Source organism: Leuresthes tenuis, unplaced genomic scaffold (genome assembly GCF_036924035.1).
Source record: "Leuresthes tenuis unplaced genomic scaffold, fLeuTen1.0.hap1 SCAF_7, whole genome shotgun sequence".
Lineage (NCBI taxonomy): Eukaryota > Metazoa > Chordata > Actinopteri > Atheriniformes > Atherinopsidae > Leuresthes > Leuresthes tenuis.
This window is the reverse complement of record NW_027325361.1, coordinates 12,004,055-12,028,505: the sequence shown is the minus strand read 5'-3', so window position 1 is coordinate 12,028,505 and position 24,451 is coordinate 12,004,055. Positions and strand designations below refer to the sequence as shown.

The window sequence follows — 24,451 nt, the reverse complement described above, 5'->3', positions numbered from 1 at the left end:
TTTTAAAGCATGAGGTTGTACTTTGGTGCCACCTGGCACTGATATTCAGAGCTCCTGTTGACATCATACTGGAGGTCTTTAAATTTATACAGTGCTGAGAGGTTTTTGTATGACACATGGGCAGAAAAGTCAGCAACCCTATAAATAGTGTTAGAACTTGTTAGAAAAATCATGAAGTTATACTATGTGAAAAGCTATATTATGGGGGGAGCCTTCCTCCTATCTTTTAGTTCTCATAACATTGTGTATAGTGAGACTGTTTTTGACTGTCTGAACTCAATGTCTCATAACATTACTGTCAGAACTAATTTTCCCATAGTAAATAGTAGTAGTATAATTTTAACTCAGACAACTCTGGGCCAGCTTCCTGATAGGTTGTGTGGACTTGTCTCCTTCTTGCAAGAATACATTTTATTGTGTTAATTGTCTCCAATTAACTGAGTCTAATTTTGAGAGAATTTTTCTGACAAACTACCGATATAAATATAAGTGTTTGTCAGAAATTACTCACTCCATAAACGGTAATTGCTTCACAAGATTTAGAATATCTAGTTATGTTGGGCAGAACAAATTTGAGGATTAGCCGCTTGGTTGACGGTTAAACACTGTGCCAAAATGTAATGAACAACTTAATTGCCAATGGCGAAACAGACCTATTGAGTTTCTTAGAGTTTTTCTAATGATACTGGTAAATTCTGAAACAACAGCACGTGCAGGACAGAAAAAATACTCCCATAACCACAGACAAATTTTGTTTTTATTTTGATTAAACATCTTTGAGGTTTATCTTAAAAAACAAATAATTTCCTCTGTATGCCCTTAATCGTGCATTTGAATGTCCCAATATTTGGCACCATAGTAACAAGCAGTGAATATTAACTGTGTGTGTGGAAACATGTCACCTAACATTCAATATTAGGAGGAGGCCTACTGTCATTCAACACTTAAGAATAAATTAAACTTTTATTTGCACTTTTAGTGGAGTTAGGAGTGTAGTGAACTGTACTGGGGGGGGGGGGGGGTTCCCAAGAGATGAGGCAAAAAAAAGAAGGGATGGAATATTTGTGGCACAGTCTGTCTTTAGTCAGCACTCTACCTACTGACTCCCATCATCAAATGAGAACCAAGCAAAAGAAGAGGGAGAGTAGAGGGTAGATGAAAAATGAGAGTAAGAGAAGAAGTAAAAGACAGAGAGGGAAGAAACTGACACTATGGATTAACTGTCCTTCATGCTGAAAATATACATCCCCGGGCGCTTGGCACTGAATTATTAATTCAAATTTGTCAGAGAAAGAATGAGAGAAATCTATTGACGGCGACACGGGCCCTTTAATGGTCTCATTAAAGGGGAGGCTTCCCACACTATGCACCTTCTGTGCTGCTGCAGGAGTTTTCAGGGCAGTGGAGGGTTTGAAGGGGGGTACTTGACCCCCCAATGATTTTCTGTCACTTTATCATAAACAAGAAAGGTTGACATGCCCCCCCTCCCACATACACACACCCTCCAAGCACCACCAAACAAACCCTGTGTGTAATTAGCCAACGGGTGCAAAAGTGCGCTGAATGTAAACAAGGTTTGCATGCATGCATTGACACGGACAGACAGAGACAGGCACACACACACACACACATTACAAGCTGTGACTGGTTGAACTGTTACTGACAGGTACAAATGAAATACAAGGTAAAGTCACAGGGAGCCTGAAGAGTTATCTCACAGGTATCAGTAATGATTTCTAATTCATGTGAATTTGATTATTTTAAAATTCCAATGCGCCATAGATAATTTCCATAGATTTCACCAAAGACAGCAAGTTTTCATCTTGACTGCTCATCATTAGACTTGAACCTGTCAGTCAAGTGTTTGTGTCATTAGCTACATACATGACTGAGAGCTGTTTGAGTGGGGGGAATTTTAGCAGAGGAGCTCAATCCAGACAGCAATCAGAAGGTGGGTGAGCAGAGACATGTGGGTGTGCCATTAAGACTGAGGCTGGCTCATTGAAAGGCTTTTGGTTCCACCTCTAGGGGGGCAAAAGCAGGGGGCAATATAAAGCAGAGGTGGGGAGGACTGGAGGGACCACAGAGGGCTAAGCAGGGTTCATTGCTGATTCAAGTCTTTCAGTATCCCTCTGGCAAATGGATTTTCATAATGCTGAGACAATAGAATTTTTTTTCCAGCAATATGATTTTTTTTTTTAATCTCAGCTTCTCTAAAGGATGTAAGAAATGCAAATAAGGTTTATTTTCATTATTTATTCATCTAGAAATATTTGATTTAACTTACAGATTTATCATAGTTGATTGAACTAAATGACAACATGCAAATAATCAAGTTTTTGCACCTTTAAGAGTCACACAATATCATTAAGAGAAATTGACACCATCTAGTGAAAAATTGATTATAAAAACTACAAACACATATCATGTCAATAAGTCTTAGCTTTCTCTTCTTATTTGTTCCCACTGATATTAACCTCCCTGGCTGTGTACCCCTCTATTGAAGCCCTCACTAAAGCAACCTCAGACAGGACAATGAATTCAGGGTGTAAATTTGCTTTTCCCTTCACCTCAAGATAAATCCCCAGCACCTCCCAGCCAGCATAGGCAATGAGAAAGGCTTGGATCCTTACTGCTCCGAGCACCGTTTCTCTTGTTTATTTTATCAGACCTAAGGCACATTTCTCCCCTCAATGTCTCTCGATCTCTCTCCACCACCCCACTGAGCCCGTTGACCCATCCTTGGGCGACAGAACTCAACCAACCGCTACGCCGCAACCTGTTTAGCTTAACAAGAGCAGCTATGTCGTTGGCGGGGGTTCAAATCTGACTTAATGTATCCCCAACTGGACTGTACCTGCATAATTCTCTTTCATAGCTGCATTGCGTTTGGTCCCTTAAGAAGCTAAAGAGAGGGTTTGATGGGTTGGCGGGCAAATTGAGCCTTAATGCTTTATTTTGACATGCTGACAACAGGCCATCCCTATTGATGGCCTGTTTCCAGGAGCTGGGAGATCCTTGTTATTATGCATTGCTCGCAAAGAGGATATTTGGCCTCTGGACATTGGGCTCTATGCTAGCTTGAGGGCATGTAGCTACAGTGTGTAACTATATGTGAGTGACAAAAAAGTCACTGTTAAAGATAAAAGACCACTGTTCAGACCTTAATGATCCTTTGTTAAATGATTTAGGAGAGCCAAGGATACATCCTGACATAATTTCACTTGATTATATCCAAAATAAACTGACAAGTGGTCTTGTCAGGAATCATGTTTTAAGACAGTGGATGAGGCGTTTCATTGTTAACCCCGAACTAAGACCAGCATGTCCATGGCCTAAGGGAAGCAGTATGAGCCAGGTGGTGGGCAGGTTGGATAATCTAGCAGCTACTAAAGCTCTAACCTACACACATTTACCTCTTCAGAAACAAGGACTGTGTTTGTGAATGTAGGTAACTAACATAAACTGGCAATCTGAAAAACACACCACCTTCACATATAACTAGATGAGAAAGATAGCAGAAGTTGAACTATTTTCGTCCTAATTTAGTCCTCTTAGTGGGGGTGTGTGTGAGTCCAACTTTTATGCTGTTCAAAATGCTATTTATATTGGTGATATTGATCACATCATTAGCATCATTAGAAAGCCCTAAAATCCAATATCAGCAAACCAGACAATGCCAAATGTAATGCCATACATCCCTGCTTTACAGTTTTATTTAAAAAAAAAGTTTATGTTACATAAAATAATGTGGCATGTTTCATATGTATACTGAAATACAGTTTTTGTACGCTATCACCATAAGAACTGGTATAATAATATGCTAGTTCAAGTAAAGGGAGAAATGTGATGTACTCTGCTTTAAGTGAAAAATGTGTGCAAAATGACTGGAGTATATCAGAGTATTGGATGTTGGCAAACATCCAGTATCATGATACCCCCATCTTAACCCCCTATGTACTCCAGCTTGTACTTCAAGGTATAATTTAGCTGCTACAACTGACAATAGACACATTATTTTGAACTCATAGATCCCTCTCATGTATCCTTTGATAGGATAGTTGTGTTACTTGTTATCGTGTTAGCCTTTGGTGTATCAATTCTCAGAGATCCCCCATTCAGTGTTAAGGAGCATAGAACTTCAGTTTACCAGCTTTTTATTTTCTTCCTTGCCTCTAACGTAGAGGCATAGTATCAGATAAAGGGAATTCCCCAAATGGGACTTACAGGAAAACAGGGAAGCTGTGAGCTCCAGGGAGCAAGGAATCTTGTTTTCTGGTGAGCACAGATAGATGAGGACTGTAATGCTCTAATGGGGAAGCAGAACCTCCTGTAGATAGGAAGAAAAAAAAACACTTCCACAAAATTCTGTCTGTGAAGTATTGATGTGAGTTGAGGTAAGTGTGCCTGCATAACTACAATATGTTGTTTTGTGTGGTGTGGTTCATGACTTTATGATGGTGTGAGAGTATAGAGAGTAATAAAAATTAATTTTCACCAATACGAGGCATAGCATATGTATCAAGGCATTGGAACATAACTCAGATAAAAAGCCTGCTAAAGAGGTACCGTTAACCATGCGGCTATTGCTCCTTGCCCTGTGTCCTTATTTGCTTTGATTGCCCCTGCTGCTCTCTCTTATTACTTTCTAACAGACACACACCTTCTCCCAGTGTACGTGAAGCAGTACACAACTATTGTAGGAAGTCCTTAGTCCTCACTTGATTCTATCAGTCAAAAGTCATCGGGTTCTCTTCTACCAACGCCCCCATCCCTGATTGGAGTCAAGCTGATAATGAATCAAGTAGCTGTGGACAATGTTGTCTTGATAACAGTCCAGTAGGGTGCAATAAAGAGGACTTAGCTGGGATACAGGTTCAACTCCTTGCTCTTTGAAACACCGCTGCTGTAGTAAATGGTGCTTCACCTTTGATAGGCTCATATAAATGTCTGTGAAACTCTCCTATTTGCAGAGCCAAGCCCCTAATACTTGTGCAAGCAGGAAGTAACCAGTTTGTTTTCCACTCACGTTTAATCGGCCAAGTTTACTGACAGCAGCTCAATAACTGTTTATGACTCAGGAATTTTATGTGTTGTTCCTGGACCCAGCAGAAAACACATGTGAAGTTTGAAAAGCAGAATGTGTATTGGTTGCATGTGACTGAGAGGATTATTGATTGGGCCAGTGAAAGTATAATATGAGACTATGGGGTTATTTTGGCATGGATTGGTTGTTGGCCCTATAGCAGTGTCTTCTGTAAAGAGGGCAGCATTTCTAATGGATGATAGTTTGGTGAGAAAATGGCATGACAGAATATAAATGTGGAGAAGTTCTTCTTTTTTTAGTATCACAACCTCCTAACGTTTTAACCCTCCTTTTTAAGTGATAAAAAAATAAAACTAAACTTTTAATAAACGCAGGATTTTTTTGTGTAAACTATGTGTTTCAATTTAAATTTTTTGACATAATTCATCAAATGTAGGCCCCATAAAGGTGAGCATCAGATTATAGGCATCTAGCATATATCACCAGGCTACCTCTCTGCATAATGTCATTTATATGTCTTTGCTTTCTTAAAACCATAAACATAATGACACAAGTTTGGTTTTGCAAAGGATGATGAACTTTAACATCAGCTTATGAATTTTTTTTCCACACCACATTGTCCACTCTGAGGCATCTCTGGGATCAGAGAGTGGAATAATATAGCAAGTATTTGCCTGAGTGAATGTGCAATGTCTCTAAATGCTGTGTGTGTCTGTGTCCCTGGAGCTGGTTGATTGTAAGGGTCGTGAAAGTGTGTAAAAGCACATGCAGGCATACATGCACAGCACAGAGCAGATCTAGTCTAATTAAAAAGCACAGTTGAGATTTCAGGGGTTCTGTGAAAGTGTGTGTGTGTGTGTGTGTGTGTGTGTGTGTGCTTTTGCATTAGGTCGCTGGCTTCAGCATGATCGGCCGTCAAATGAAACAATGTATTCTGTGGGACCTCGGGGTTTCCATTTGAGTATTCGGACGCGGCACTGCAACGAACTGTGGCTGTTTTATGTGAAAAAAAAGTTGATAATTAGTCCCTCAGTGACTGAAGGATGAGATGGAGAGGAAGAGGAGGGGGTTGGGGAAGGGGGTGGGCACTGAAGGCGGAGAAGAGAGTGCTTAGTGCATTTTATACTCCATCCTGACACTGTCTGGGAATCATTGATCAGTTGTTTATTTTGTTGTTTGTTTCTTTTTATTCCCCACTTAGCTATACTCTCCCTCTTAATCCCACATCCTGCCTTTGATTGATCAGTAAATGGAAGCAATTTATTTGATTTAATTTTCAGCTAAATTAAGACTAATTTCTTTTTAACCTGAGTATCTTTTTGCCACTTGCCCACTGGTTTTTGCAACTGGGACATGATATCAAGCTATTGTCATTTGTGCTTGTTCTTTTTCGGAAGCTCTGATTCATTATTTTTTCAAAAGAGGCACTGGTGGTAATTAGCAATTAAAATGCTGTCTTTTGCCTTATTTTTCTCCTAATTAGCTTGACAGAGACATTGGGTACTAATTCTCTATAATCCCGCTCCCCCCCTACTTCCACGCATAAATTCATGAAACTCCTCTCCATGTGGGTATACTGCAGACATACAAACAATCTTTTAGGGAAACCATGGTAACACCTCATATGTTTTGGCTGTGATCACGACTCACCTTGTCATGTTTCAGAAAAAGTAATCAAACTAGAATTGAAAGAAACTCTGACATCTGTAAATCGATTATTAGGCAGCATGTGGTTTGCTACTGAAAATATCTATCTATACTTTAGTTTTAAAAAAGACAATCCATGCATTAGTACCAGGGCTGTATCTTCTGATAATAATGTGCCCCCGTTGTCCTCCTCTATTTTTTTTTCCCTAATGAAATAAAAAATCCTAGACATGTTAAGCAAGTAGCTCTAGACATTACTTTAATTTGAAAACAATTAGGCTGGCAGGATATGAACCGGAATAAAAAAATATTTTGTTGTTTTGCAGGTTCCTTTTGCATGAACCAGATAAACTGAATTGGACATAAATTGTGAACATTTTTCTGTAACTATCTGACTAGCTTTAAAGCAAGCAAGAAGAAATATTTATTTAGTTTTTCCCACTTTGCAGAAACTAAAAACATTTAACCTGAAAAGAAGAGTTGTATTTACCATATTTGACTCAAAGCTCGTTTCCATCTGCACCAAATCACTTCCAATTCACAATTTTTGTTCTTGGTTTCAGTAAGATTTGACAGCAAGTGCTTATTTTGAAGTTGAATAGTGGCTATAAAGGATTAGCCACTTCTCTAGTATTTTATTAGTGAATTAGGCAGTGAAATTGAAACTTTGAGAGCATATATAGACCAAACTTTTCCCCACATTTTCCCAATCTTCCTAAGTAATGTACTTGCTTTTCATTTCATTTCTTTCCCACATGGACTGATAGAAATATGTTGGTTTTTTTTCTTTCCCTTGTTGACCTGCGTAGGATGTCAACATGTTAACGCTTAAAGCACACTGTGCTGGGTTAGCTTATGTAAGGTTATATTAACGGTTCTCTGACGGTGTGAGAGCTAGTTCAGGAGTCTGAGAGGGGGCCAGACAGCTGAGTTGCAGCAGGAAAAAGCACATGTCATGTTTGTTTGGAGGCTCCGTTGTCACAGGCAGCACTCCTCTCCCTGTTCCTGCCCTCATCTTGGTCTTGTTTTTGCCCCACAACATGTCAGCCAGAGGTCAGGGCGAGGAGTTACATGCAAGTTACACGCAAGTTCACACATACGCAAGAAACACAAGCGCACACACGCAAACAGATTGCAATAGCATGGTAGAGTGCATCATAGATGGAAGTGCCTTGAAGGACCTGCTTCTCATTCTTTAGACCTCATTAGCTGCTGATTTATCCCCCCCCCTCCTTCCTCCTAATGCTCTTTGTGGGTGGATGGGGTTGCATGTGTGTGTGAGTAAGGATGTGTATGTGGGAAGGGGTATAGTGTGAGACAGAAAGAAATACCATGTATATGTTTATATATTAGAGTATATGTATATCAAAGGCAGAAATGTAGTCTGAAAAATGGGTTATTTTAGCATGTCTGTGTGTATTAATGCAGAAGTGCCATGTATACATTGGGTTCCTGCCACTCCAGAATAGCCCACTGTGAGCACACTCGACCTGGGGTCAAACAGATTAATAAAAGATCACACACACGCATACAGGGCTGCTACCTGATTAAACATTCTGCAGCCCTGCGCTTCATAATCATGACAAATACACAAAGCGCTCTGGTTCGCCATTATCCATTTAGCAAATTTTTTGTCCTGTCTTGCAATAATCCTTAAACCCCCAGTGAGCTTATTATTGTCAAGGAAAAGTGCTTATAGCTGTGCAGAAAGGTGGAATTTTAGAAAGATGCACAATGTATTTTGCACAAGGAATTAATAGTGAAAGAAGACTTTCCACCAAAATGAATTCCTGCTCATTTTTTTTGCCATCATTGACGTTCTTAGAAAACTTTAATCTGTTTTTTAATACGGATTTGAAGAAATTTTATTTTCTTGAGATAAAAATTGAATAAAGATGAAAAAAGGAGACAGTGAGGGTTTTAGGTTAAGGAGCAGCTGTGGCACTAACAGAACAATAACTCTGCCCTACATAATTCATTGACTCCAGGGGAATTTATCTCAGTAGAACAACCTTCTTGTCTTTACCTGATTCCCTCTACACTGTTGTCCCAAGGGACAATTCAGAGGGGAAAAAAAGAAAGCGGGGGGTATTTCGTCATGCCGTGTGTTTTAAACCAAGTGAAAATGAGCTACAACCAAGGTAGTCAACTTGTAATGCTGTCCCTTGATAAATGAGAACACCAATTGCTCTAACCTCTATGTGTCTGTAATATTAAAAGTTACAACCCTCCGGGTTATTTAGGCTCAATACTTGTTTTGTCTCCAGTTTGAGAACTCTGTTACGCCTTCTAACTGCTTTGTTTGAAACATTAGATGTCTCCAATCATCGTTTTCTGACAGCAATTTACTGTAACTAAGAGAAAATTTGCACCCTAAAATTTTGTTCATTATTTCCCTTCATCCGCTTCCTTACTAACACAGAGACAGTGTTGAAATGTTTGTGCTTACTGTTCTCTCCTTCCTCCTGTAGATGTGAAGAACCTGGAGAACTTCCACCTCGTGGAGAGCGTCCAGGAGCAGGTCAACGCAGCGCTGCTGGACTACGTCATGTGTAACTACCCACAGCAAACGGACAAGTTTGGCCAGCTGCTCCTCCGGCTGCCTGAGATCAGAGCTATCAGCCTGCAGGCTGAAGAATACCTTTACTACAAACACCTGAATGGCGATGTGCCCTGCAACAACCTGCTCATTGAAATGCTACACGCCAAAAGAGCTTAAAATGAGACTGTCGCAACCTGTACTGCAGCTGCGAAGACATTCTGAGAGTTTTTCTGTTGCACAAAAACTCAACATTATGCTTTCACCAAACCGAACCTGGAGCTCATGCTTGACTGTGTGGAGATCAGGAGAGTGAAGAGCAGAAAGTGTCACAAACTCTTGTTTATACTGTGCTCGAAGTAACTACTTTAAGTGCAGATTTGGAGACTCATAATGCACACAGATATACAGCGTCCCTTTATTGAAAAAAAGAAAAGAAAAAAGGTAAAACATCCACAAGAAGTTGCTTCTCCTCAACCACAGAAAAGGACAGTATTGAGAGGAAAAAAGAAAAACACTTGAAGCAAACTCTGCATTTGACACCACACGATGATAAGCAAGACTATCAGTCTGCCAGGCTGCAACCTTTACAATTAACAGCCCCCAAATGATTTGGCAATGGTAATAACACAAGGGGTTTCTGTGCTGAGAAAGGAAGCTGAATAATACTGCCCATCTTTCAGACAGCTTTGTAACTACAGGTTGACGATCCTCCTGTGACTTCTCTCACTTAAACTGGCTTTCAGCTGTTGTTGGTACTGTAAAGTCAAATGGACACGCAGCCAACCAGGCAAGAGACTCTGACCCACCACCATGTCTGTTGTTTTTTTTACTCCCATATGACGCCTGCCACGGCAGCTCGACCTAACTGAGAAAGGAGGACAGACAAATAAAAAAGTAAGCTCTAAAAAACAGAAAGTCTTTAATGAACAAAATGTTAAAATAAAAGGACAAGGTTTTTTTTTTCTCTTATAATGGAAGTAGTTTGCTCTTCACAGTCACCTTGTTATTCCTTTTTCTTATTCCACTTCCCCAGAATCATCTTTAACTATTTACCTCAGAAAGACCAGTGTTAGATAAATTCAATGAATAATGTCAGCATAAATAATTGTATTATAAACCATTTTCCACCCCCAAAACATCCTTCCTTTTGATAATTTCTTTCAAACTGGAACAAAAAAGTGTGATTTTGGAGTCAAAAACCAAAAAAAAAAAAACTTTGGAGAAAAATCGATCTAGCCTTTCTCTGAAAAGACCAAAGCCTGCTGCAGAACAGAGGAAGGAAATTACTAATACCTAATTAATCAGTGTTATAAGAGGAAAAAAAAATGTGATGTCACAGTTATGTGAGTCCTGCCTTATTTCATTACCATGCTAGCTAACCACGCAGATGTGAATGATCATATGTACAAATATATATATAAAGTATTAATGGTGTAAAAAAAGTAAAAAATAAAAAGAGTAATTCAACAGGTGTTTACATTCATGTGGTCATATGGGAGAGAACTGTGATGAAGCATAAATTGCAAAGCAATGATTTCCTTAAAAAAAAAAAATGAAATCAGCAAAATGACGAAAAAGATCCCTTTGGTTTGCTTCCTTTGGTGTGTGTACAGTGTTTAATTTTTTTTAATTTGTTTTAAGCAGTACTTAAATGATGTCGTGAGACACTAAAATCAAAGAGGAATCACACTTAAAATTATTAATTTTTGTGTCTGCTGGCATTCAAATATTTGTTCTTTGAGCATTGCTGTGTAAGGGTTCTGTTTCACTCTCAGCATTTTATTTGTAAAGCCTTTTATTTTGCTTTTTTTATTTACAATTCTTTGACCTATTTGATGTACAGTATGTCTCATGTTACGCTTAATAATGAAGATAATTTATTGCGTCGTTGGGTCTCCATCTTTGTGTTACATGACGTGATGTGTCCACGCCAGAATAAATTTGTTTACTGTAGCATGCTCTTTGTTTTGTTTCCATGAGTGGTTCTGAGATACAGAAAAAAAATCCCTTCAGTTAAATGTTCCTGTAGGTCTGTACATTGAAAAGCATATTGTATTTAAGTGGGTTGTTGTAAAAGATTTGTGCCACAGCAGTTTTTCTTATTGAATTTCAACCTGCATCAATGTTCTCTCTAGTTTGCTTTTACACCAAAGATTGCATCTTCCCGTTAGCTGTGATTTCTAGTATTGTGTCCAAAATGAACAAAACTGGCTTCTTTTTTTGTGACATATTGTAGCCCACATTATCCTCACAATCGCTCAAATTTCTCCACTTGTACAGTAGTTGTTACAGTTTTTATCAAAATGTCCCCACTCCTTACTCGCATTACGACCCTTGGTGTTTATTTGTTTATCATGTCAACATTTTGTTAAATGAGTCATGGAATGATCAAAAGTCTTTCTCGTGGCATGTTTAATGTACAGAAAATTCCCTGAAATCCCGTGTCAGTAAGCCGTTTCTGATTCTGAGTCTCACCATCTGTTCCCCTACTTTATTTTGTCTCCTGATCAGACAATCTTTTGTATCGTCCACTCAAATTCAGTGTTAAGGTTCTGCAGCTGCCTTGGACTTTCTGTAAAATGTCGGTGAACTCCATACCATATGCAGGAAATACAACTGCAAATGAGGCCATTGCAGAAGTCGTGCTTTTTGAATGGTTTTTGGCTATCCAGTCAGAAGTTTGCTTCACATCAAACTAAATTAAGCTTCATGAATAATGTCAAACAGACTTGTATGCAGGTGAAATGCTTTGTCAACGAGATATTGTCAACACCTGGATAGAGAAAACATCAAACTGCCATTCCCTTCCCGCTTGTCTTTGACTTCTGCTGTTCTTGCTGACATTCTGAATGCTCCTATTATGGCGAGGTCCTGGGCAGAGCCTCTCTCTGAGGCTAACAGAAATTTTCCTCATATTTCAATAAACAATTATTATGCTTATAAACACCAGATTCTCCCTTCGTCGTCACGCCAATGCTGCCCACATTCATTTCATGGGTTCACTGTGCAAAATGATATAAAGCATTCCCTATAACTTCTTATAGCACCACAGTCTGTAGGAATGACAAATAAAATAAATAAATTACAAAGTTACAGCACAATGAAAAGTAATTACGTAAGAAAAAACTGTCAAACATAATGGCAATCCGTATGCAGAAATAATACACAGCTTCACTCATTCATCTTTCATGTAACATTTTGTGGCGTTCTGGCTTATATTTGTTGGTTGACAACCAAATGACAAAAAATACTGTAAGAGTAATCATAAGAGATATATGTCTGCACTTAAATTAAACCACGGACATTAATGTTACACAAAGTGTAATCAATTCTATTGTACCTTTATGGAACAAATTGACACTTTGTGAATGAACTGTACAGCTGGAAAAGTCAAGAAAGATTTAAAAAAAATTATAATTATAATCACACACAAATGTCTTATGAGCAAAAACTTGAAGGTTTGATAAGATACATATTGGTGGCATCATGCTAACCTATCACCCAGCACATCTGAAAATTTGTGTTAAAGGCAGAGTGAGGCCTTACTCACCGAAAGCATGATACACAATAACGATGATACACAGAATAGACACATTTTCCTGTTTCTCTGTCATTACTATTGGTTACAGACAATAACTGTCTAAAGACAGGAGGAGAAAGTTGAAATAATAAAAAGACAAACGCATTGCGCAAAGTCTGTTCAAAAACACAAGTCACAATATGAAACCACAATCATCGTCACATAACCCAGATCAGTCTACATAGCTTTTCTGAGGTGCAGGACTGCGAGGGAAACAGGAATCTGCAAACTCAAGCTCCATGGGAACATGAAGATTACAACCAGGCGGCGGCAAGGCATCTACTTCTGGACGAGGGCTCTCCTGGATGGAGGAAAGGGATGGGTAAGTATAGAATCAGTTTAGATAAACAGCATCTGGTCAAACTTGAATAACATAAGGCTGACATCAGTGAACATGTGAAAGAGGACAGGACATCTCCAACTTTGCATTAGGACATTAGGACACCACATTGTCACTGAAGGTGCTTGAAGATGTATTGCTTTTGGTGTCAGCAGGGTAATATCCTGCTTAATTTGACCTTTACTACTACAGACACACCCATTTGTAAATAGAATTAATTTATATATTTCTTTTAATTTCATTATAGATATCCGACTGCTGCAGTTATAAAATCTGAGACGATGCTATATTAAAATCATGAATTGTGATTCAGTTACAATTTCCAACACTTATTCCTCATGATTTAAAATAACCTTAAGAAAATTAACCTGAATTAAGGTCTTTCAATAATCTCTTTGAGTCAAATAATAATTTGCTCATTTCAGCAATTATTTTCTGTGGAGCTGTTTAACTCCTCCTGTTTCCATTTTTTGCAGCAATTATAGTTTCAGTTATAGCATCATCACTTTTGCTACTTCAAATTGATTTGGCATGAGGTTCACTAACATTCAAAGGTCGTAACTATTGTAACAAATAAAGCTATGTGAAATTACATAGCCTTGGCTCGTAAATCTTTTTCTTTATTTCCTTGTTTCTTGTATCCAGTACTATACATGGCGTGACAATAACTTTGCTGGTCTGACATGAAACTACAACAGCACTGTTTCTTTTGTTCAAGCAACTCTCTAATTTACATCCAGCCTCGCTTGTCGTTCTCTAAAGTTTTCTGTAAGCAAATGAATGCCCTCTAAACTAAACAAGAAGTTTCTAAAATGCTACAGCAAATAACCAAATAAATCTTAAAGAAAGCAATAATAGCCAACAGGTTTCTTTCTTTACAGTGTATTTATGAATCGAACAACATACTGAACTTTTAACAATATAAATACATTCTTTGAGCATATGTTATGAGGGATCATTTAATTGCTGAGGCGATAAAGATAATATTAGCGGTGTTCACGTGCAGCATTAAGGATGCCGGTCACAGATGGGCAAGCAGCCAGCTCGATTCCCGGCGCACAGCGTTGCAATCCTCACTTGGAGCTTGGCTTGCAGTGCCTGGCCTCCTGTCTGTAAATGTGTTAAACCTGCTCTCACTCGCTCTGAATTTGTATAAATAATGTATATACATTTATCCACAGACTCTAACAAGTGCAGCCTCAGGTGAAAATACTCAGAAATGCATGCTCTGCGCATCCCCGAAGGTGGACATCAGCTCCAAACCAACTAACTAAAAAGATAACCACACAGAGAGCATGAAAAAAAAAGAAAAACACATACAAATGAATAACTTGCCAAAAGCAACATAAACACACACACAGTTTTTTGCTCTCTCACACATAGTTTTGTCAGTTTTTAAACAAGTTTTCCTTTCCGTCACACAAACAGCCCCAAGTTGTGTCTGCCAGTGTTACGAGAAGCTTTTAAACTCTGGAACCACATCACTCGTGTTTACCGAGATGTGCTTGTATGTTTCCCTGCATTGTCAAGCACAGTCAAAAGGAATAAGACTGAGGGCAAATGAGAAAAAAAAGAAACAGAAAAAGGAAGAAAAGAAAAGAAAAGGAAAGGAAAGAAAAAGAAATAAAGCTTCTGGAAGTGCTACAAGATTGCAAGGAAATCTGTAACTGAATGCTGGAATAAGTGAGTTTGATATTCAGTCCAGCTTGAGGCAAGGCTTGAAACAGGCCACATGGTGACAAATATATATATATATATATATATATATATATATATATATATATATATATATAATTTTTTACTGTATATTATTTCCCTTAATTTAAAGCAGTTTTCCAGGTATCTACTATGAGTCTCACTGTAATTTTGAATTAAAACTTATCATAGTTCATGAGTACTGGATTAATTAGTGTGTGTCATTATGCTGAATGAGTGCTTAACTGGCTTTATGTTTATACTGCTGATATAGGACGCTCCCTAGAATCAAGAAGACAAAAATTAAACCTTTTTGCATTAAAACTTATAACAAGCACTGCCACAACAAGGAAAACAAGCTGTGCAACTGACCAATCCCACCATCAATCAATAAAGTTGTAATGTGTCTATGAGAAAATACTAATAGAACTGTATATTTTGCAGGAAATGCTGAATTATAGGAGCAAGTCAATAAATAGGTAGAAGAAAGCAAAGTTTTACTGGAAGCTCACAGGTGAAGAACACAGAGACTAAAAAGAAACAGAACAACTCTTCAGAGAGGCAATTAGCCCACACTGTAATCACTTACACCAAACAGCAACTGGGGGGATACAATGGTTGTGGCCTGATGGACAAACTTTAAAAATGTACCGATCAAATTAATAAGCAAGTATTGTTAATGGGAACACTCACAATTATTATGCAAAAGCCTCACTGTGGCATGCAAAACAAATACACTACGGTTTGGAGATGGAATGGTTTGAAGGCCGCTGCCGTTTCATTTCAAAGCATGCATAATACATCATTGTGCATAAAGAGGAAGCCTACAGCATTACGGTGTTTTCTTTTCCACAATGATTATCCTTTATTAGTCATTAAAAAGAGATTGAGAGAGAGAAAGAGAGAAAAAAAACCTAACTTTTAAGCACCTGAACCTCGCTGCCAGCATTCCATTAATTGCCTGCACAAAGGGGACAGCCTTTGGAGATTTTTCAATTTCAAAAAATGAGGAGCATGCATTCAGTCGTGCTCATGTTATACCGGCACTTAAATCCTACAGAGCTCACATAAAAAAGGACTCAAGGTTGCTTCCGATTGAAAGCCTCCAACTACAGCCACTTTAGAAATCCATTTAGCAAGCGAGGGGTTAGAACATCTAATTCAAACAGAGTCGCCCTGTTAAAATGGTTGCACCAATGTCTTTTAAAAACACACACAAACACACTCTTTTCTTCTGTGTTTGCTTGGCTCCATTGTAAGAACGATAGCAAGACACAAAGAATTAATCTTGCCAGACCCCAGCCAAGTGGCAAAGATGAACTCTGGTGAATGACTGCATGTGGAATCTTGACCTTTCCTTCAAAATATCAATAGGAGTACTCTGTGGGAGCGACAAAAAGAAGTATGTGTTGATGGTTATGACAAACTGAATATTTCAACACTGAATCTGGAGTGAAAAGAATATTTATATTTACAGTATGACAATACCGTATGACAATAAAAAAAAACCTTTAAGGCAATTAAACTGAAAAAGAAAAAAAAAGTACTTACATGCAGCAAATTTTTATTTGCTTGCATACATACTCCATGAGTGCTTAGGCCACTACTTGCCCCTGCAATTTTTATCCATTGAATTGATATAATTCAATTACTGACCAGTAGACAGTTGTTTCATGTACTGTTGACACATTCATCAGAAAAACCTCTGGCATCAGAGACAGTAAGGACACCTGACCAGTCACAGCTGGATCATGGGTTTTAAGTTTGTAGTTTTGCTCTCTTGGACACTAATTACATCACAGTTCTTTTCAAAGACACACTTCGATAGTTCTCCTTTATATTTTTTCAACCTTTTTATATCTAGCTTGTGTTTTCAATACATCTGCTTACCTGGCCACATCCTACAATTTAAACCATTAAAGACAACATAAGATGGAAAAAGAAACACTTTGGGTGTTTTAAATAGCTACTAACTCATAAAGTCAGAAAAAAACAAAACCCTGGCATTTTGTATTGTGGCCTTTGTCTGAAAATGCATTCTTTGAATCATTAATTTTTGCAGCAGAAACTTGTCACTCCTCAAGGTTCTCCAGCTTCCTCCCTCTGTATCTCCACCTAATCTCAACTTCAGATGATGCTACATTTTCTGTACCTCAGAGGTGGAAAGCTGAAACTCTGTTGCTTTTACTTCTTGTTTTTCCATACATCCCATTTCACCTTTTTCTTTATAGTTCACTTAACTGAAGACAAAAAAGAGAGCAAATAACAGAGATCCCCATGAATCTGTGCCTAAAAGAGTGATTCTTAGCCTATCAGCCTTCCACGGTCCAACTGCAGACAAGGGAAATTTAAAAAAAACAACAAAAAACTGCCAGTCAAGTATTGTCAGTTTGTTGTGTGTTCTGAACTCTTTGGCAATTTATTCTATATTCTCTCTTCCCTTAAAAACATGCTCCACATGTTACTAAGTACTCCAGATCTCAAAGGAGGCAGACCCCGAGGAAGAGAGGGGTGGAGAGGAGTCGAGTGCCTCGACCATGCTCTACAATGATATGTTTGAACAGAGGTGTAAATTAATGGAAGAAGAAGAAGTTCCTGCACAAGCTCTCTGTTATTTTGATCAAAGGATGTCACAGACATTTCATTAAGACCTTAGGAAATTGTGTCAGCTGGTGAAAAAAGACAGCGGATTACAGATGCTGTTTGAAAAAACATTCGAAACCACCTCGTAATACCAAGGTTTCCTTTATCCTTATGTCATCAATGACTAACGTGCATAACTTCTTCGACCGCACTCTTTTACTGCACTGTACCCATGTACCCAATAAACAGTTGTAGACTTGGTAATTGCCATTAACCAATCTTCCACTGATCACCATCCTTCTCATTCTATTATGTATATCTGAGTAATTTCTAGTGGCCACTACATTACAGTGGCTCTCCCATTCTAAAATGCTGCCTCTGGGTTTTTCCTGGGGTTTCTCTGGGATTTAGTTGGTTTAATGCAAGCATGGTGCAAGGTGTCTGCATTATCTGTGAAACATGTTGAAACAGGTGAGTTGAACTTGGGCCTCTATACTCTGTAGTCACACGAGACTGCAAGACTCCAATTCTTTACAGGTGTGGATTTTAGGTCAAAGTAGAAAAGAGCAATGCTCGCACAGTGTTTTATTGATAGCTGGTCTTCATAGCTGCTCTCCCAACAGACAGTTGAACTGTCAACAAAGACTCCAGGATCGCTCATCACATGGAATAAAGGTTTTAGGCTTTGTGGCAAGAACTTTTTCTAACATACCACCATAGAGTGGATGGGAACTCCAAAGCAACAAGGGACATGCTGCCTCTTGACATCAGAAATTCTTGGTTTGTAAAACTGTCAACCTGAATCCTTTGAAATAATTTTCATAACCATAAGTATTACATTATTACTCATGTAAGTGGCTGATTTAAATTGTTCTGTAATGTTTGAGGTTAACAATGAGAAGTTTTTGATATACTGTCTTTGTGTGGGGTAAACCTCCATGTGGTGTTATTATTATGCCTTTTCTTGGTTGGTAAAGCAGATGCAACCCACACCACCAGAATGTGGCTGAGCCTTAAATAGGACTACGTGCTCTGCGTTTTGCCTCAGACCACATCATTGTCTCAATCTGACTAATATCCCCCAGGCAATACATGGCCTTCCCATTGTATCTAAAGCAGCAATCTGAAACCTTTAGCACCATCACACCACACCACGATGTATAATGACACAGCAGCAGTCGGTGGTGGTGCATCGATTAATCGCTTATTTAGCCTTTGTCCCTCAAGCAAAACTTTTTAAATATAGTAACACCTCAGCGAGCTAAAAATAAATTTTATTTTGTGTTCTCATGACTCCTTTATCTTAAACAAAGGGATTCATAAAGGGCAATAAAAAGAGAACATCATGAAAACACAAAGACACCTTCCTGCTTATGGAACTGGTTTAAACTTCTTAAACTTCCATTGTTGCCAAATTTGTAAGTCTTAGCAGAGCTGCCCTGCTGCCATTCATTTTTGCCTGGCAGGAAGCCACCAGGAGCACCTTTAAATCTTTAAAATCACTTTAGGCTACATAAGCCTTCTAAAGTCAGGGAATAGTGTCAGGACAGTGCATTTGTCATCCATGAACATCATATCACTACCAGCTATAAAATAAGTGGAGAAGTTAAGGGGAGAGACATAGACAATTGGCTGGGTTAGACAATCATTGCAAAGGTGCCCTTGAGCAAAGCTTTTAAAACCCTTGCAGTAATGGAGCTGCCCAGAGATTGATTGCATATGTATGCATGTAGAAAAGTGTGCCTGATAAATAAAATGAGGCAATAAAGTGTATATATATTCTGAGAAAAAGAAATTTTGTGACAATATGATGAGTACTGAGGACGATACACAAGTAGAGGAAACTCAGAACTCTGTATCTATTCAAGGCTTTGAAAGTAAATAGTATTCATTTGTATATTTTCAAAAACAATCCTCGATTCAAAAGAATTCCCCCAATGCAAGACTGACAGCAAGTGGGTGGTGGAGATCATGTTGACAAGTGATTTGTCTGGGAGTGTAGAAGGGCCTAACAGTGCAGATCAAGTCCACAGTCTAATGTGAGGTGAGTGATGTAAGGTGAGGTGAGAAGGTGTGAAGCCTGAGGCTGTGAACACCAAAGCACAGGGCAGCAGTTAGATCAATATCAGCTCAACCACATCTGCACAAGATTGCTGTGGTGGACAGCAGAGACTGTTAAGCTCTTCATAATAGACTTGCACCACGCAGTAATGTGCACACAATTATTCTTAACTGATATTGTCATCATTGTTGACAAAAAAAAAATACAAATATACAACATAACAAGTAATTCAATCAACAAACTAATGACTACACAGGTGAAAATCAACATTTCATTAGCTGAAAATAGGTACAATTTGCAGTCTGACTGCTGACTAAAACATACAAAAAATATATCTTAATCAAATTGTAAAAAGCTGCACTGATTTTGGTGCAAGAGGAGATCAGTTCACATTAAAACTTACTTGATCACCATTACAACATGAATGATTAATTGCCCTTTGTGTGAGTCATCACCTTTGGATTACATCCCTTCATCTATTTCCTTTTCGGTGTGATATCCTGTGACCAACACAACAAAGCAAGTACACATATATAAGTCACTGCATCCAGCTGTAAAATGAGTGTTTTACCAACAATTTACACTCTTTTCTTGAAGGACACACCCAGAAACTGACATTCATAACTGATAAAAATGTCAGATGGAATTTGTAAAAACTTATAAATAATGGATGCTTCAAGAAGGCAAGAGAGCAACTTCAATGAGCCCAGAGTGCAGAGCATACCGTCTCATCTCCAAATTGAGCAGCCATCTTAATGACTGCGCCGGAGACCTAAGGGTCTCCACTAGCTCCCCCTAATTTCATCAACCCACCGATTGGACCCCCCTCGCCCGACCCATCAATGCTCCCAACCACAACATATCGTGCAGAGGGGAACATGAGCCCTTAAATTAAACATTGACAGCAGCGGCAGCTGCCTCTTTTAGGCAAATCAGCAGAAAATGAAACAATCAGGGTGCCACAGGAATATCCATGTGTGTGCAATTGAGACATTTTTGAGGGGTGACTGGTGGGGTCTCTGAAGTGTTGTGGGGAGCAGAAAAGGCCAATAATGTTGAAAAACCATGTTTGCATAGTGGCTACCACTTTTTTTGTGTATAAGAGACTCTTTTGCAAGTTTTCTATTCTGAAATGTTGGAAGGATAGAAATAACTCTTTTGTCTGGTCAAAGGGCAAAAACGGTCAAAGGACTTCACTTTACTACATTATAGCATGTTACAGTTTGACCCACATTCAAACCCGCTCTCACATACCAAGAAACATGCATGGCCGACAAAAGCAATCTGGGGTTCACTGTCTTGTCCAAGAAGGAGCCACAAGTTGACTTTGTTTAAAAAAAATAAAATAAAAAGACAGTAGACTACATAACATCCTGTATCATTGGGACATGGGGGTACAATGATGGTATTTGAGGTAAGGGTGACCATACCCCTCTCCTGACCTACATTCAGACACAAACAGGAAATTGTCTTCAGGAAGGAAGTCATATTTTTTACAGCTGTGCCCTGCAATGAAGACAACTCTGCACGAGAGCTAGATTTCCTATATGTGTAAGAAATTTACTCAAGATCTCTGCAACAAGCTAGTCAGTATCATAATCAACAAGAAAATGACTAACCAGATAGAGTAACAGCAATTTTTCTGTTTTGATAAAAAAAACTGAGGTCATTGTGTTTTCATCTCAACGTTAAAAAGTCCAAAGTCCTTGTGCTTTCCTGCACAAGCCACAGACACACCTCTGTCTCTTTGTTTTCATTCTTGGATGAAGATCAAGGCTCCAGGTTCAGACCCAGGACTTGTAATCTGTCATGGAACAGGGATTTATAAGGCACTTTTACTCGTGCAATACTCATCACATCTGCAAGTCATGGCAATAAATCATATTGGCAGGCTGCACAGAATTCAATACATACACTGGACATAAGAACAGGGATCCAAAGATGTTTAAAATGTTTTAAAGATAATAAAAAAAAGCAGCTGATTGAGGTGAGCTCAGAAGCCTTTTCTTCTCGTTAGTTATTTCACCATCAGGGCAACTCCTTAGAGGTCACTCACAAGAATGTGCACTTTCATGTAGATAGATAAAAAAAGACTTGATCAGTTTCTCTGTCTTCCAAAAGTGAGGTTGAACTGTGTTGAGAGCTGGAGGCTGAGGATGTAGGGGGAAGCAGTCCATAGTCCTACAGGAAGTGATTTAATGTCCAAAAAGACATGCACTTGTTTTTGCTCTGTTCCTTTCCTGTTGTGTTCTGATAGAGACTTCCTCTCCCCTGTGGGGGTGGATACAGTGTCATCCGTCCATCCAACCCACCCACCTCCACCCACCCATGGCTCACGGAAATGTCCTCACGCTGTCCTAGCAGAAATTATTATTAAACTCTTCAGAAAAGTGGGTGTTTCTTCTTCTGAGAAGGTACAGAGTTAGAGATGAAGAAAACATTCTTGTTGGTAATTTCATGCACTGAGGTCTTTGTTAACATTTTAAGTCTTTTCTGTGTGTGCTCTTTGTATGGTCCTGGGGGAGCCAGAGGGCTTAACCTCAGCCATGGTAACACCAGGATGATCTCTTCCTGTCTGTTCCAGTATCTCTATGGCCAACTCCCTTCCTTCCCACTAAAACGCACAGCGACACAGCACAACATCACCTGTGTGTTACCACAGCTTCAATTGTCATTCTTTTCCAATCCTTACCCTTGTTTAAATCTGAAACTTCTTATCATCACTTTGACTTGTGGGTCCTTTTTTTCTTCCAGGAATTGCATGTAATTCAATACAAATCAGTCCAAATACTTATTGATTTTCGTAGCAAGGACAGTGTAAAAAAATCATCTAACATTCTGTGTACTGGTAATATTTACATCTTTTGACAACTGATTGATAAATTGATAATAATTTAGGAAGATCTACTGTAGCTCAAACATGGAGTTTATTCCGCTTGTAGCAGTGGGATTTTACAGAGCGCTTTTATAGGTCATAGTTTACGAACAAAAAATGACTCGTATGGGCCTTTAGATTGGAGGACTTGTTGTAATCAAGACTGAACCATGCCTGTACTTAACAAAATATCCACGTAACAACTTCAAATGGTAAAAAATTGAATTGACAAATTTCATTTTAGTTTAAAAACAGAAGGAAAAAGTCAAATAAAAGTCACACACTTCAGATTTGAATTGATGAGTCTGTGTTACCATAGTTATGGATCACATTAGAGATGCAGAGATTATTTATAGATTTTAAATAAACAGCTTTACTGTTTAGTGGTGAGAGCTGACCGAACAGTGTTAATGTCCTAGCTCTCTGTGGCATTTTCAACATTGATCAAAACATCACATTACACACTTATCTGCTCTTCTCTCTGTTGAGAGATTCAATACCAACACATCTACAAAAATCCCGCTTTTCTTTCTCATTCACCCCATCTACCAACACAATAATACAGTGTTAGTCTCTCACACGCACATGCGAACACACGCGCACACACTCATGGAACATATGCACCACACACACATTCACCTACAGATGGAGGAAACATGCTCAGCGCTGCCTGTGTCTGTTAAGGATGTGAGGTGTAGTGATGGCACATTAACGATAGGACCCATGACAGCAGTATGCATCAGCCTCACTGAACAAAGCAAGCTGCCAGTTTTTAATTCAATAAGGATTGTTTAACTGAAACAATAGCTCTTGGCCCCATCGAGAGTAAGGAAAGGGTGAGAAAGGTGAGTTTGTCAATGGGAGTCGACCAGTGTTTTTGTGTTTCAGTCCATGGATGATCCCGTGGGTTTGATGGGGTCGTGGATCAGACATATCACTGTGGTGCAAGGGACATCCGCTGTTTTTCAGGTATCTAAAAAAATAGGCTGACAATGACTGGGCTGAAAGGGAAATACAGTCAGACAGGCTCACTATGGAACCATAAAGACTATTCAGAGCCGTTATGAGTCATTTATATTCATATTTTGGGACTATATTTTTAGTCATGCTTTTACAGAACACTTACGAATAGCCAGATGATGAACACCTTGCGTTCATGAGTGTTTTTTGTGATGATATGATTAGGAGAGGATATAGTCCATTTCTAATTAATCACTACAGCAATAAGTGGCAGTAGTTACTGCTGTACACAAGACTGAAGTCAACAGGAGACAATCCTCTGGTGAAATCCTCCACCAATATACAGTATCAACCTGTGCTGTGGGGTTTGAAGCTTGAAGTTCATTTTTCAGAACTTCTCTGCATTTCAGAAGACACAACACTTGTTTAATCAAATGCAATGTTGTACAATCAATTTGAAAGACAACATAACAATAACATACCTTTCTACTCTAACAGAAACGTGCACTATAATGGAATGCACATGGGTTTAAGAGATATGAGACATTTATAATACCAAAGTCACACAAACTATGATAATGTAAATTTTTATATCTTTATTTTCCTGTACCCACAAATATGAACTAAATAGTAGGAAAACTGTATTGCTTGCGTTTTCCTTTCTGTCTTTTTGGGGGTTTTTTTCTTTGTATTCTCACAGTCTTTTTGGTCTATGCTAATGGAGTCTACTCATGCAGAGCAGCAGGACTTAATGAAAAACCTTTGGCGGGTGATCAGTGTTATTGATCAGCCTGAGCCCTAGCTTTAAGCAGGGCTAATTGATCAATCACCGCAAGTTGCTTTGGATTAATGGAACATGACTGGGATGGCCCCACCCCCGAGGCACACAGTACCCACTTCTCATGAGGAATGCTTTTTGTGGGAGATTCATTGTGGAGATTATTATTTGCATTTGTAATAACGGAAGTCTGTTTGATTACATGTTACCAGTAAAACAAAGATGGCAAAATATGGCAAAATAAGACTAGTTGATAAAAGACTTAACTTTTACTTTAAATAGAATAGACTATTCTAGACATGTCACAGACTGAAATCAATAAAGTCTATAATGCACATGCAT

The 24,451-nt window shown here is 38.7% G+C and overlaps 2 protein-coding genes across 3 annotated transcripts in view; one reads left to right on the top strand and one right to left on the bottom strand.

Moving 5' to 3' along the window:
* nr5a2 (nuclear receptor subfamily 5, group A, member 2) overlaps positions 1-24,451 on the top strand; it is a 220,539-nt gene that overhangs the window by 54,650 nt on the left and 141,438 nt on the right. The window contains exon 7 of one of the 2 annotated variants that reach the window (XR_011916931.1): positions 9,166-10,055. Coding sequence is in view for 1 of the 2 variants with exons in the window: in XM_072389335.1 (XP_072245436.1) it covers positions 9,166-9,413 (248 nt within the window). In the remaining variant the exon portion in view is untranslated. Of the gene's footprint in view, positions 1-9,165; positions 11,879-24,451 lie in introns of those variants that run through there. The other variant, XM_072389335.1, reaches the window with a different exon arrangement.
* LOC140311418 (adhesion G protein-coupled receptor D2) overlaps positions 11,909-24,451 on the bottom strand; it is an 81,654-nt gene continuing 69,111 nt past the window's right edge. The window contains exon 24 of the mRNA XM_072388789.1: positions 11,909-13,117. Coding sequence (XP_072244890.1) covers positions 12,989-13,117 — 129 coding nt within the window. The 3' untranslated portion in view covers positions 11,909-12,988. The remainder of the gene's footprint in view (positions 13,118-24,451) is intronic.